The 14,885-nt window shown below is 41.4% G+C and overlaps 1 protein-coding gene across 1 annotated transcript; it reads left to right on the plus strand.

Annotated features, from left to right (window-relative positions):
• Nucleotides 1-395: 395 nt before the first annotated feature.
• rnf11b (ring finger protein 11b) lies at nucleotides 396-14,272 on the plus strand. The gene is made up of 3 exons (XM_085348050.1): nucleotides 396-936; nucleotides 10,212-10,381; nucleotides 12,151-14,272. The coding sequence occupies exons 1-3, from the start codon at nucleotides 814-816 to the stop codon at nucleotides 12,320-12,322; spliced, it is 465 nt and encodes a 154-aa protein (XP_085204176.1). The 5' UTR covers nucleotides 396-813; the 3' UTR covers nucleotides 12,323-14,272.
• Nucleotides 14,273-14,885: the final 613 nt, after the last annotated feature.

Here is a 14,885-nt window from a genome sequence, read left to right on the forward strand (position 1 = left end):
ATAAAGTCATCTTATTTTGTTGAAGTGTGAGACTCTGGCAGTCAGGGATACGAAAACAAGGACTATTATAACACGTCATAATCTATCGAAAACACACAAAGAGAATTAAAAAAAAAATTATTCTAAATATTTAAATATCCAGCCGCAAGAAAAACTAAAAAGTGGGTGATCAAGTACTACTTTGTGGTCAGCAAGAGGAATAACACAAATACACTTACAAAGCTATCACAAAGGCTGTGTTTATGTTTTTAGCGAAGGGCAATTTGATCACGAATCTGATTGGCTGCTTAAAAGAGCCTACTCAAAGAAGGTAACAGCTCATTGGTTCTTTTTCAGCGGGGCGGTGCTTTGTGTTGCTACATCACCAGCTTTCGTTGTTCGGCTGCTGTCTGCAAACTGGAAAGTCCCCTTCAGACATAGAGGTCCGCGTCAGGAAAATTGCTGTTAGCGTTGTGATTTGCGTTGAGGGGTATTGAATTTTCCTTCCCTTCGATGCGTCAATAAACACAATTCTAGCTCGCTGTTTCAGCTCCGAATTTATTTATTTTTAGCTAAGCGATTAGATGTTCCCTTTCGAATGCTAGCTGGTGTTAGCAGGCTAGCTCTTTGTGTGGCTAGCAGCTAGCCGAGCGATGTTTTGTTGTTGTTAAACTGGGCAGCCCTCCTGTCGTCTGGGAAGGAGAATCATCAGCTGTGTATGGAAAAAACGCCCCATCGACGCCTTTTTCTCCTCTCCCATTGTCTGTGAAAGTGACCCTTGAAATTAGTAAAGCGAAGACGACAGAGGGGAGAGTTTGATTGAAGAGGGAGGAGATGGGAAACTGTCTGAAATCTCCCACATCGGATGACATTTCTTTGCTACATGAATCTCAGTCGGACCGGGCCAGCTACGGAGATGGTGCTGATCCCGATCAGGAGCCACCGCCCCCCTATCAGGTAACTTTCACCAACAGTTTCAGGGAAAATGAGCTCGTAGATATGTTTTGCTATGAGCAAAATTCATGAAATACCTGAAGCGTGGACAATGTCTGATAATGTGCGACGGGCTCGGCCCAAAAACGTCTGCCTTTATGCAGCTGAAGGCAAGATCAGCTGTTTACAGATCCAACATCACCCTTGGGCGGCAGAACGACTCAGTGACCCTGTCCCTTCATAGCATTGACACTAATCCGCTTTGTTCTGTCCGATGGTCCTGCCTCTGTCCGTCAATTCCCTGAAGTCATATCTTGATTCAGGCTTCACTGATACAACAGCAGCACGGCTTGCTCATTCAGAAACTCTGAACCAAATCATTTAGGCTCATGTAAGTCAGCACATAAATCTGTCATGGCCTGTGGTACACATTAACAGTGAACTTGAAACAGAGCCCAGTTCTCCATGTGTAGGAGAATTATGACTTGGTGACTTTCATAACTTTACTGCTTCTTTTGACTAATCTCCTTCAGGGCAACAACTTTGTATGATGACCTTATTTCCTGAATTAGATCATCCACAAACAGACCAGGCTATGCTGTAACTGTAAATATGATGCACAGTGTTACTTATCTTTCCTTTGTAATTTCTCTATAATACAGACCAGCAAGTTCAATGTTAAGAGACAGCTGGTATGTGTTATGTAAGCCTTGTCAGACAGTTTGCTGTTACTAGGTTAAGCTGTGCCTTATCTGTAGATTTAAGATAAGGATTTTTCTAAAGCATGGGAAACTAAAGGTGACATCAGGTCGGTACAGAAGGAGAGCTTGTGTTGTAGGATGTTACATAATGTAATGTTATATTCAGGCAAGCATGTTTTATTTTCATCACACTAGGGGTGAAAACCTAAAGGAGAGACTTTGCCAAGTTGTCCTAACATTTAAAAAGAAAAATTAACATCAAGGGCTTTCTAGCTGGATCTTGAAAAGTAATGTTTTTGAAATTAATGTGAATATACAAACACGAACACTGATTATTGGTGCATTATTTGAAAATCTAATTGAGCTTCATCAGGAAATCTTTAGGTAAATTTTGTTTTTTATAGATCTTCATATTAATTGGTAGAACTACAATGAATTTTGTACATTAGATGTTAAAAAGAAAAGAGGGGAATATACAAAATAACAAAGGAGCTATTACCATTACTTTTGCCCAAAATTAATGGTTAGCACATTTGTCTAACAAGCTAAAGATCCCTGGTTTGTTTCTGGGAGAAGACCCTGTTCCCTTTTGGAGTTGCATGAAGAGCATCTGTTTCCCGCTATGGAAAGTAGCTTCCTATCAGACAACCAGAATTGGGACATGGAAACTTGGCCCAAACACATTCAACCTCTCATTTATAAGCTTTGTCGTTTCTTAGACACTGTGTCCGAGTCGGTCAATATTATATTTGGACAGGTTGAGTATTTTTCCCCAGTTCATGTCCTTGTGTGAGCTCTGTCCAGCATACACCAGTGTGTAATTAGGTCAGCACAGTCAGCTGTGTTATCATAGATGATGAATGTTGTAATAAACCACACAATCTTTGCTAGGGGGGCCCTCTGGAAGAGCTCTCACTAAGCTTTCAGTGTTGTTCAGCAAGTCTGCGTGCAGTGTGTTTATACTGGCAGAGTTTCTCAAGAGGGTTAACTAACTAGTTAAAGCCTCCTTATAAAGAACTCTTTCAGAACAGCCAGCTTCTCCTTGGTGACCACAGTAATCGGCACCTTCACCACACGTTTTTTGTTCGGCATCAACACGCTTTGGGAATTTGTGGTGGAACGGGTATTAAATTCTCCCAAATGCTCCATTTAAAATTTAATTTGTTGCATTTGTGAAAGCTTTCACATGCTGCTGAGTGCAAATGTGTACTCTGGATACTGCCTGGAGGTCTGTCCTCCATACAGAGGGTGAGATTTGCAAGTCATGGTGCAAAACTTGATGCTGGCAGTGGCAACAGTGAAATCCAAATCAAGGACAATATGAGCTATAGCTGTGCTTATGCTACAAAATGAATCAGAAAGGGAAGCTTTTGTGTAGTTGTCAAATAAGCATTGACAAGGATTTATTTAATCGATGAAAAGCAATCTGTCACACTGGAACTGTTGTTGATGGCTCTAATGTAATTAAATGTTGAATTGTGTTGCCTTCTGTCATTTTCATATGTGGGCCATACTCGAGACATAACAGTCTAATCAGCACACTTTGGTTAGGATGCCCACTGAAGCCCTTAAATTGAAAAACAGGAAATGATTAATGGATTTGTCTCCAATTTAAGATTCGTTAACACTTCGTTTCTGTCTGTAGCTTAAGTTATACCTAGCCTGAGGTTTAGCCAACCTGGAAACTGTAAATAGTGCCCAAGTACATCTGTAACAAATGCAACATTTTATAAGTGCATACCTGTCTTCAGATGTTTCCCCATCGATTCTAAACAACCTCGTGAGGTTGTCTGCATGTTAAACTGATTGGAAATCACTGCTGTCTGTATACAGAGCATTCATGATCCAAAGTCCAGAACTGGCTCTGTCGACTGTATGTTGGCAGCCTGCATTTGGGGCTGTTGAATAACTTCATGGCTTATGAAGACAGTGCACAGATCTGACATTCATAACTCCATATGTGGACACTTCACATAGATGCTATAGAGAACCATGAAATGGATAAGATACTATTATAATCCTTTTTCAGGGAATTTTGGTTTTTTTGTTAGTTTTTATTCCGACTCCTCTCTTTCTCAAGTTACCTCTCAGGTATAATGTTGTGGCTAATTTTTGCAAAATCCTTGTAAAGAGGAATGGTGGGATTAATTTTTATAATTGTTACATTACACATACAGATGGACCCCCGATAAAAAAAACAAAAAAAACAAAACAACAACATAAAAACAAACAAACAAAACCCCAAATACTATTTAGTAAGATGTTGACCCACCACATGTCACAAGAACAAATTCACTCTATTTTAGCAATTTCACAAGTGCCTCGAGCTCTCTTGGTGGGACGTTACACATTTCCTTTAAATTACATTCCAAAAACATTGTCACTTGTACTTGACCTTTGTCAGGTGACTCAGTTAGATTTTGTTTGTAAGTTTTGATCCAAAACATGCTCAGTCATTTAGTGTTTGTGTATAAAATTATAGTTAGAAATCCAGGGATCCGGTGATCCTTGTTAGCAAACATTTGGCAATAGCGGGGAGGAACAATTTAAATTTAACATGAAGAGGCTGATGGATGAGCCAAGCTCATGGAGGGGCAGACATGGGCCATGATTGAGAGGTGAGAGGAAGAGTGCTATTGGATGCACTAATCAGCGTTTATTTACAGCTGCAAGAAGGGTGCAGAATACGACATACAGGCCAAATCTCACCAGTCCCTGCTTCTCCACAGACACTCAGGCCACAGGTGAAAAATAAAAAACTTTTATCCTGCATTACATCCAACTGAAAATATTTATGAACAGCGCTAAGTGATGGAAGGCTTACACTTTGGTGTATCAGGATCTCGCCATGTGTGGCTGGAATGAGAGTTAACACCTCAAAGTCCATGGTTCTCAGATAGAAAAGACTGGAGTCTCCACTTTGGGTCAGGGACAAGTCAGTCCCCTAAGTGGAGGAGTTTAAGTATTTTCGGGTCTTGTTCTCGAGTGACTGGAATGGGGGATTGACGGATTGGGGTTGCATATGCAGCGATGTGGATGTGGTATCAGTCCATTGTGATGAAGAGAGCTGGACATAAAAGCAAAGCAGATGAGCTACATCCATATCCTCACCTATGGTCACAAGCAAGGTAGTGATTGGAAGAACGAGGTTGAGGATACAAACGGTGAAAATGAGCTTTCTAGGAAGAGCCTGCCCTCTTCCTTAGAATTAAGGTGACGAGTTCAGTCATTTGTGAAGCGCTTGGAGTAGAGCCAGTTGAGGTCTTTCTGGCATCTGGCTAGGATGCCTCCTGGGTGAGGTGTTCCAGGCATTTCCTTCTGGGAGGAGGCCCCAGGTTGAACCCAGGACATGCTACAGAAATTGTGTCTCTTGGGTGTCTTAAGAACGTCCCTGTGCTCCCCCGGATGAGCTGTAGGAGGTGGTTGAGAGAGGGAGGTCTGGGTTTCTTTGTCTAGGCTGCTGCCCCTGTGACCTGACTCTGGATGAGTAGCAGAAAATGGGTGGATGCATTTGCTTGCCCTCCTCCTTCTGCTGTGAGTTTCTTAATCTCTGCAACTCCTGTATACTTCCCTCATTCTTTCAACTACCACCAGAAATAGTTATGAAGTAGTGACGCTACTGAGTCAAATTGTTTGGAGCAGTATTGGAAAAGGATACATTAAAGTATAAATTGTCCCACACCCATTAAATTTCCTTATATTTGCCTCATTTCAGATTGTTTAGGATAAGGAAATACTCCTAGTATAATATTATTTTAAAGGCCAAATGTAAGAATTTGCAGTCTGTGCTGTCACTGGCTATAGATGGGCGATGGATGGATTTAGAAAGCCAAGTAGGGGACATGAGTCCTGTGAGCCGGCCACTTAGCCTAGCATACCATTAAAATTCTTGTCAAAACAAAACGAGTCATTGTGTGTTTGCGTCAGTTGTTTTTATAAACTGTGAAACAAAGGAGAGGGAGGTGCAGTTCAGTGTGTGTTCTTAGCATTGGGCTGTAGCTGTAAGCTTATGCCTGCGTATTTTTGTGCAGACGGGCGTATAGCAGACGGTGTGTGTGTGTGTGTCGACTGTGGTGATTTGGACAGCAGCTGGCGAGACAGGAGCTGACTCATCTCGGTCTGGACCACAGGAGATAAGGCACCCCTGTGTGTTTTAGAGGGGGGGGTGCGTGCATATGTGTGTTCACTCTCGGCTGTAACACCAGAGTATCCTGATAGAAGCAGTGACAAGTGTTTTTATTGATCACATTTAGTCTGGCCTATATTCTACTTTCAGCTTGTTTCATAGCTAAATCTTATTGGCTGAGACACTTTGCAGACTTTGAAATTTTCCCTCTTTGTTGTTGGAGTTATGATCAATTTTAGTGTTTTTTGTATAAAATGATGTCAACGATCTCAGGTTTTAATTTGTCACCCATCTGTCTGCAAATCTAATACAGGTGATATTTCTGTCTTCAGTCTGCCAGCACAGGAGGGTCAAAGAGGATCGGAAACATGTCACATAAGAACCAGTCATAAAGTTTCTCCTGATGAGGTTTTAATATGCTCTCTCACTGTAGTAGATACACAAGAGGAGCACAGTCTATCAACCAGCTGCATTACTGTTGGGATGAGAGGGCTCGCCAGCAGTTTGCTTTAAACACAGTGTGCTCAGCCAGGTTGCTTTGGTGGCACTTTCTAATTGGCCTTCAAATGTGATGGAGCCGAGAAAAAATAAGAAATGAAAACTGAAAAGTATTTTTCTGAATGATTTCGGTGCATGTAATAGAATATTGTATATTTATTTTTGAAAGTATATTGTAATGTCCCAGACTACATTCACAAACATGCTAAGAAAAGTGTGCATGTGTCGCAGTCGAGGAAAACGGGAAAAACTGTGTAACTTCTTCATTGTGTCCAGATAATGGTAATGAGCTGAACTTTAGGTCCTCGGTCTTAATCAAAGGTAAGGGTTACATTACTTCATTCTTACATGATGTTGATCTTTAGCCTTGTAAGGAAGGCGGCAATAAACCCCACTGGAGGAGCGTCTGATTACCTACATTTTGTCCTAATATGGTTACAGAAACATTGGGGGCGTGGAGAAAACCGCGCTGACAAGCGTGTTATTGTACTGCAGGTCAGTGACATAGACGTGGGCTTTGCCTCCAACACAGAGCTTATCACAGAGCCCTGACTCAGCTACAAGTAAATTCTTTTGTTCTCTTCACAACTTCATCCAAAAGTTTAGTTCTCATTTTCCTCGGACTGAAAACTGAGAGCCGAGCTACAAGTAATGATGATCAGATGGCTCGGGGGGGGGTTTGATTAGTATATTACAGAGGCATAACTAATGTTCATGCAGGACTTTAAATTGTGGTACAAACTATGTGTTTAAAGTTGGGTGTCGCCAACATGACATCACCTATTAAAGCCTCAAGCTGAGTATTTTTGCCTTGAACGTGCTTGTCTTTAGAAACCAGACGTGTCAAGCTGACTGGGGCAATTTTTGCAGAAAAACTGCTTTTTCATCCCTTTTTTACACTAATGGGGACATCATTTATAAGAATTAACATCCAGGTTTTTCTTTTTCTTTTTTGGGGATGTGTTTAATATTAGTTATAATATCATTGGCCAGCATCGGTGGATCAACTTCCTGCTTTGATGAGATCATTTACCGGTGTTGGCACACTTTGAGTCTTGTCCTGTTATCGCACCACAAAACACATCCTGTGATGCTAACGCGCATCATTCGGCCCCCGTTATTGTTCTTGCTGACGGTGTGCATGCTGCCCTGCGTTGTGTGCAAGTGTCTGCAGGTCTCGTTCAGAGATTTTGTTACTTTGCAGGGCTCAGAAGAAGAGCTAAGATTTCAGAGACTGCGAACGCTTCATGTTTCAGGTGTTGCTTCCCTTACAGCTTGATGCAGGATGCAGATAGTCACCCCCCAGCTGATTTCTTTTGGAAACCTTCCACTTATTGTGTGCATCTGCTTCCCCTACTTGCTACCATCACCTTGATTCCCGCTCACCATTAGCAGCCTGAGCCTGGCAGGCTGACAGTCGCTGCTGTAGCTGCTGTGTGCTTGGCTCAGCAACCTACAGCATGCTTGGCAGAGAGAACCAAGGTCCACCCCCCTCATTAGTTCCCCTTTCACCCTTTTGGTACCACTGAGGTCACTTAATAAACAGTTGTCAGCCCAGCTGACATATGACAACAATTACACTGCTGACCATTGCACAGTTGAGGACCCTAAACACACACAGTGCAGCTGCTGCTCCCCCCCCTCCCCAAGAGGCCCCGTCTGCAGCTTTTATTATCGCTGCCTGGCTTTTAGAGTTGGCTAAAAAAATGGCTGTCAGAGGAGGAACAGACAGCCTCGACTGCTAAAATTATGCTGACTCATGGGTTAAATGTTGCTGAGAGACTGAGAGGCTAGCTAGCATCTCCATCTGTCCCATTAAAACTCTTGAGCTTTAAAAGATAGCATTTCAAACAAATTAAAAAGTAGACTGCTTGTGTGTGTCTGTGTGTCACCTCTCATGCTTAAACACAAAACAAAAAAGCAATCTCGCCCCTGAAGGTACAGTTACAATACCTTTGACGCTTCTTTGACTTCTTACAGAGGCCTTTTCCAGGCATCATCTGTTTAATCGAATATGTTGTCGTCCACTTTCCAGCTGTGATTTTAATTGGGTGGACTACATATGAAAAGAAATAGACAGCACAGTGGGCAATGTCATTAAGAAAGTCATGAAGCATGAAGGACAAAACTGTGAAACCTGTAGAAACCACAGCTTTGTATGATACCAATCGTGGTTTGTTTGATTCACATTGTGACAGAAAGACACTACACTACCCACAATCCTGAATTTAAACAGCGATATTCCTGATTGGTGGAGATCGCTGTTACCATGCAAATGTCAGAAACTGGTAGAGCGGTGATTGAGGTCAGGAACAACTGTACAGTACTGATAACTAAGCTATCATTTACATACACACACAACATGAACTACAAAATCTCTTTCTGTTCAGTTTTAACAACACTGCAGCAATAAAAAGGATTTTCAAAGGTTTTTTGTTTTGTTTTAGTTTTTGATCCTGAACACATTTTGTTCTGGCCGTGATTTGCTTTGTGGCTGGTTGGTTTGGTTTAAAGCTTGAAAGTCTTTATATAAATATTTTCTGAAATATTGTGTTGTCAGGATAAACTCAGAGATGAGTAAGAAGGCTGCACGGTTATGCTGCGTTTCAGATACCTCAGAGTTCAGGAGTGTTGTCACTCTGAACCCGGCACATTCAGATGGCTAACTCGGGTCTGCTCCGAGCTTCTAATGGTGAATTTATGGTACTGTGGTTGTGTCTGTTTGTGGAGGTATTCAGATATGCTGAGGGTTTCTCAATCTACACAAACGTGATTGTGTGCAGCTCGTAGTTTGATGTGACTGACGCTGGAACAGGAAATGAAGTAACATCACTGTCAGAAAATAACATTATATTACACTGTAAGGACAGTCAGAATACAGTGCATGCTTTGGTGTGACGATATTGTGCCTCTCATGTTTGCTTTGACTCTTTAATACTGAAACCCGTTCACTTTGACTCGCTGTTACTTTGATGACACATTAATCTTTCACTTATGTGGTTTTCCAGGCCAGTGTTTAAAAAAACCAAAGACAAGAAAAGAAACCCATCCCAGACATAATGACAGACTTTTCATTTCACACTTCTCTCGACTGAGGCTGCTTTGATGTTTGAGTCAGAAAATTATTGAGCTAGAAATATGAGCTGCTTTAAATTGGCATTTAAAAAAAACAGTTAATGCTCAAAACCCAAATGGATTTGTTTCCTGCTGGGATCCTTATTTGTTAGGAAAATGTGCATCAGTTAGAAATACTGTTAAATAAATAAAGTTACTTTTAATGACGTGAACTAGAACAACAGTAAGATTTCCCATCGCATGTTGGTATCGGCTGCAGTGGCTTATGGGTGTGGGGAAACACTACCATCTACTGCCTGAAATCATTAGCTTACAGCATGTCCAGACATCCAGGCCTAATAGACTGCTTTAGATACTGACGATGGATATTGTGAGGATGTGAGTCTTATTTTGGGCCGGCTTCTCGACACTGACAGTTATATATTAGGAGAGTTTGTTGGATTGTGAGATTGTTGCACTCGAGTACTTTGATTTTGTAGAGGACTAAAGTGAATGAACCCGTCTGCTTGTTAAGCTGAGGGATTTTATGTGATAAGCCTCATCAGTGTTGTACTGGCAGAGTTTATTTTTATGTCCCGGCTCACATAATAAGTTTGTGCCATAATCAGGAGTTTTTCTTCTTTCCTTTTTGAAAGTGAGAAGGCCCAAATCTTCCTTTGTTAAAGTAAATCCAGCACAGATATAGCCTGCTGAGAGATTCGGTGACGATATCCTCTCAAACAATACTTTTTTTTTTTTTTTTTTTTTAAAGGCCAACTTTGAGGTGTATTTTTCAGACGTTTGTACTTAGTGTTTCTCATCAATTCTTCCCCTGCCACAGCTTTCATGTTACAGATTTTGTAAAGTAGACTTACTCAACAGTGTTAAGCCTCTTTATGTTGTCTCTTTTCTTCCTGCAGGAGCAAATCCATGTGCCTGTCTACCATCCGACGCCCAGCCAAACCCGACTGGTCACTCAGCTGACCGAAGAGGAGCAGATCCGAATCGCTCAACGCATCGGGCTTATCCAGCACCTCCCAAAGGGCGTGTATGACCCGGGAAGGGATGGATCTGAGAAGAAGATCAGAGAGTGAGTAGAAGCTCTGAGTGGGCAAACACAAATACTGCTTCACTGCAGAATTCAAGAGTTACATACGTTTCAAACAGGAGTTTATTCACTGAGTTACTGCTTGGTTTTCCACACAGCTTCATGTTGGCACATTCCAGTAAAATTCAGAATATAATAAATTCTTGTTATTAGCATGAAAACATTGCTTTGATACAGAGATGTGTAGTTACAGTACAGCACAAACCTTGATATTTTTGGGGGGAGCCGCCCACTTTGATTTTAGGTGGGTTGGATAAGTAAAACTCTCCTTTCTGTCTGTGCAAAGGAGTTTTTTCTGTCATTGGTTAGTGCAGCAGTCAAATTACAGCAACGCTGGGAGAGAGCGAGGGGAAGTCATGCAGCGAGTGGTTGTCGGTTGTACTCAAATCTGGCCGCTGCACTCCAGCTGTGTGGCATGTGGTCGCCTTAGTTAATCTACGTGATAAAGAAATGCTGCTATAGTAAACTAAAGCCTGTCAGCGTGAGCATTTAAATTGTAAGAATACGTGTAAAATGACAGAACGCGCTCTCATTGCCCAGACTGTCCTGTAATTATTATCAGGGGCAGTTCCAGTTTCAAACTTTTAGGGGGGCTCAGCTGCCAATCATAATCTCAGCAGTGCCTTGTAATTAATATTAATGCAATGTGCTGTTTGCGACTGTAATCAGCCCTTTTGACATTTGCAAACCTCAATTCAGTTGGATAAACATTAGTTTTACCTTCAAAAGCAACATAATTACCGTATTTTTTGGACCATAAGGCGCACTGTCAATTTTTGAGGAAATTAAAGGATTTTAAGTGTGCCTTAGTCTGAAAAATACGGCAGTTGGATGACCTATTGTAGTGTCTAAGAACAGACACTGCAGTAGATCCTCTCTCTCCATCCTCCTCACTTGACTAGAAACTAGAAAATGACAAAGATATAATCTTATAATAATTATTATAAGAGCATCGACAACAGTACAGCACACTGCTTAGTTATCTCAAATGAATGAATGAATCAGTGAATGTGAGTGAAACAGAAGCTGCAGCTTTATCATTTTTGGTGAATTTGATCACATGTCCACTCTTACCTGTTTCCTTTTGCTCTCTGTCCTCCTCTGTCTTTGTGCCGTCACCCAAAAATTATATGTTACAGTGAATAAAAGGCATAAACCGATCATTATCAGTTCATAGCAATATTCAAACTGAATCCAGGCTGCTGCGGGACATAGACAGGTTGACATTTTGACTTGCGGTCACCTGGATCTGGAGCTCTGTCAACTTCAGGTCCCAAAGTCAAACGAACACTGCAGCATCACTGAGAGTTTAAACTGTCTAAAGTCTTTCATCTTTAATAAAATGATCAGCTTTGCTGCTTTACCAGGTGTAACAATGAAGTTTAACATCCAGGCATCCATGAAAACAGCATTTATTAAATTTAACTGAGTTAGAAGTTAGCAGGAAGTTAGCTCGCTAGCTTCCACCTGATATAGCATGTTCTGACTGAGAGATGAATCTTTTAGATCAAATGTTTTGAATTAAATAATTATTTTTTTATCTCAAAAATGTCATATTATTTATTCTGCATTTTATTTTATTCCAAATTCCAGGGATGTGCCTTTAAATTGAGAAGTAATCATTTATCATAGTTGAAGGTCTGTCTGTGTATTTTTTGTTTTTTACTTGTTTTGTTGTTTCCTGTGTAGTTGTGCTGTTCAACCAATGACTAGTGTGTTTTTAATAAGACAAATGTTGTTCACCATTGCAGGTGTGTCATCTGTATGATGGACTTTGTCTACGGAGACCCGATCCGGTTCCTGCCCTGCATGCACATCTACCACATGGACTGTATCGATGACTGGCTGATGAGATCCTTCACTTGCCCCTCGTGCATGGAGCCTGTGGATGCTGCACTGCTTTCCTCCTACGAGACCAACTGACACGAAACCCCTTTGGACTAAACCGGACACGCACAAACACATGTATACGCTCACACAAACACGGACATGAATTATGCATAAAAATGAAAATACACAAAACACTTCCATCTTTGCTGTATCCTGGATTAGTAAGATGGCGATTATAAAAGCAGTGATTATGTTAAAGATGTACAATGAATTCTGTGTGGGTGTACGTAAGTGTTTGTCTATTTGTGTGTGCACAATTTCCTCAGTTGGCCTGCTGGACAGGATTACATCTGGGAAAGGACTGGAAGAATGAAGGGTTTTTTGTGGTATGGACAAGCAGGACTGAGGAAAGACGACAGAGGGCGGTGGAATGCACAGGGGCGTTGTAACGGGACATCGAAGGCAATGGATGGTGGATTCATCGTTACGGTTCAGAAACTTTATCAAGGTCTGGTTTTAAATTTGCGATACACGCACCTTCCTCCTTAACTTTGGGCGCGGTGATTGGAATGAGCCTGAGAGAGACTGCAGGACTGCTCTCACCTGATTACTGTAACGCCACGCTGCAGGACGGAGGAGAGAGGACTTCCGAATCCTTCAGAAATGCTGCCATATGCCTCTCTGTCAAAACTGCTGCAGAAGAACTGTTGCAGAAACAGATATGTGATTTTAAGACTGCCAGAGATGGACATCAGACTTTGGACTGCTAACTTACGATTTATTCTGCACATGTACCAGAGGCCTGTTCTCAGACGGGCCTTGAGTCGTCTCTGTACAGACGTTTCCTGAGAAAAATGAGATCAGTAGCTCGGTGGATTCACTGTCCGGTGACTTTGTGAAATCTGTTTGTTTTGTCAGGCAGCATAAGGGCTCTGTTAACCAGTGTTTACCACCAACACAGACATGACTAAAGGAAGTGCAGTGTGTGCTGATGTAATGGGCTGTGGTAGAGTTTTGTTGTTAAGGTCTTGACTTCTTATTCAGTGAGATGTCACATTATTGGCCAAAGCACAAGTAGACCAGTTAACAAACCATAAATACACACGAGACATTTGCACTTCCTAATCAGACCAGAGACAGGAGGACCACATGCAGTTGTAATTATGTGAATGTAAAGTATCTGATTTGCTTTATGTGCATCCTCTTTACCACTGCAGTTATTTGTAATGAAAGCCACTGTCTCTGTGGAGTGGGAGCAGAGTACTTAATTTATTATAGAAATTAACCAAACTACTGAATTAATTCCAAGGATTGTGTCCCTGTTCTTTGTGCTGAAGACAAAATTAAAACGTAGACAAGGTTGGGCTTTTTTAATGTGCTTGGAAAATCAATTTCCTGTCCTCCGAAACAGGCGGTGAAAGAGTGTGATGTGGTCATAATGATGGAGTATGCAGTTATGTTTGGTTTCAGTTTAAAAATGTTCGGTTTCTATGCATTTGTATTCTCATTTTCTTGGCATCGAGTTGAGTCCTCTGAACAGGATTTCTTTGCCGCATTATAAAATGTCCATTGCCCAAGTCACCAGGTTTACAATAAAAGCACAAAGTAGTACAACATTTTCTTTGATAGTGTCCTTCCCCAGCTAACGTTAGCATGTGAGTGAGTCTGTAAATGTAAATCCTGCAGAAAATGGTTGATATTTAAGCTCCCCTTGCATACAGATCTCTGTGATCTGTGAATGCTTTTCAAGGACCTTTGTGTTTTGCGAAATTTGGTGGGTGGGCAGGTCGGTGGCTTAGTTTTTGCACAGTACTGTCATGTACGTAACTCTTTATGTTCTAAATTGTCCATCATTAGGGTGGAGCTCCATGGCCTTAGGTTACACATAAGTGAAGGGTTGATATCTGTTGCTAAAATGTGAGCACAGGTGGTAATAGGCAGACTTCAAATGCTGCTGCTGAGCTGTCAGACATTGTACATGTCATGTAATGAAGACTACAGGAGGTGTATCAGAAAATGTCCCAGTACATTGTCACAAACTAATAAATGTGTATCGTGGTTCTTTGGTTTCCTCCTGGCTCTTAAGCACGTTTCGATCTGCGGCTCCTTGCAGTGGAAAAGCAGATGACACATATCCTCTGGTTTCAGTATGAACTTGATCACACCCAAGTGCAGCTGACCAATAACTGTGGTTATAAATGTGCCATCGTAACTCATTCAGCTTCCGTTTTCCACCAACACTAGTCTGGTCTGGAACCATAGTTCATGTTTCCTGATTCAACACTGGCAGCAGCTCCAGTGCCATGAAAAAGTATTTGCTGCCTCCTTGGTCGCAGTTTTTTTTTTTTTTTTTTTTGCACGTTTCACACACAAATTCTTCGGATTAGATTACAAAATGCATTTATTAGGGCAAAAAAGCTATCCAACTCTCCTGAGCCTTATCCAAAAAAGTAATTGCACTATTTTGTTTAATGATGTATTAACTGTAATTAACTGCATTTGTTTTTGGAAGCTGAGTTCAATTTCACTAGCCACACACAGTACATTATCCACAAATGGGTAAAACCTAGAATGGTGACGAACATTCTCAGGAGTGGAGTAACAAACATGAGCCAAGAATGCAATGACAGGCCACAAAACACCCCAGAACAACATA

Source organism: Diplotaxodon limnothrissa, linkage group LG23 (genome assembly GCF_057381915.1).
Source record: "Diplotaxodon limnothrissa isolate DT_005_m linkage group LG23, D_limnothrissa_male_GT1.1, whole genome shotgun sequence".
NCBI lineage: Eukaryota > Metazoa > Chordata > Actinopteri > Cichliformes > Cichlidae > Diplotaxodon > Diplotaxodon limnothrissa.

Coding starts and splice junctions, on each gene's coding strand:
- rnf11b (XM_085348050.1), top strand. CDS start 814: ATGGGAAACTGTCTGAAATCTCCCACATCGGATGACATTTCTTTGCTA. Junction 937..10,211: donor AGCCACCGCCCCCCTATCAG/GTAACTTTCACC, acceptor TTCTTCCTGCAG/GAGCAAATCCATGTGCCTGT. Junction 10,382..12,150: donor TCTGAGAAGAAGATCAGAGA/GTGAGTAGAAGC, acceptor TCACCATTGCAG/GTGTGTCATCTGTATGATGG.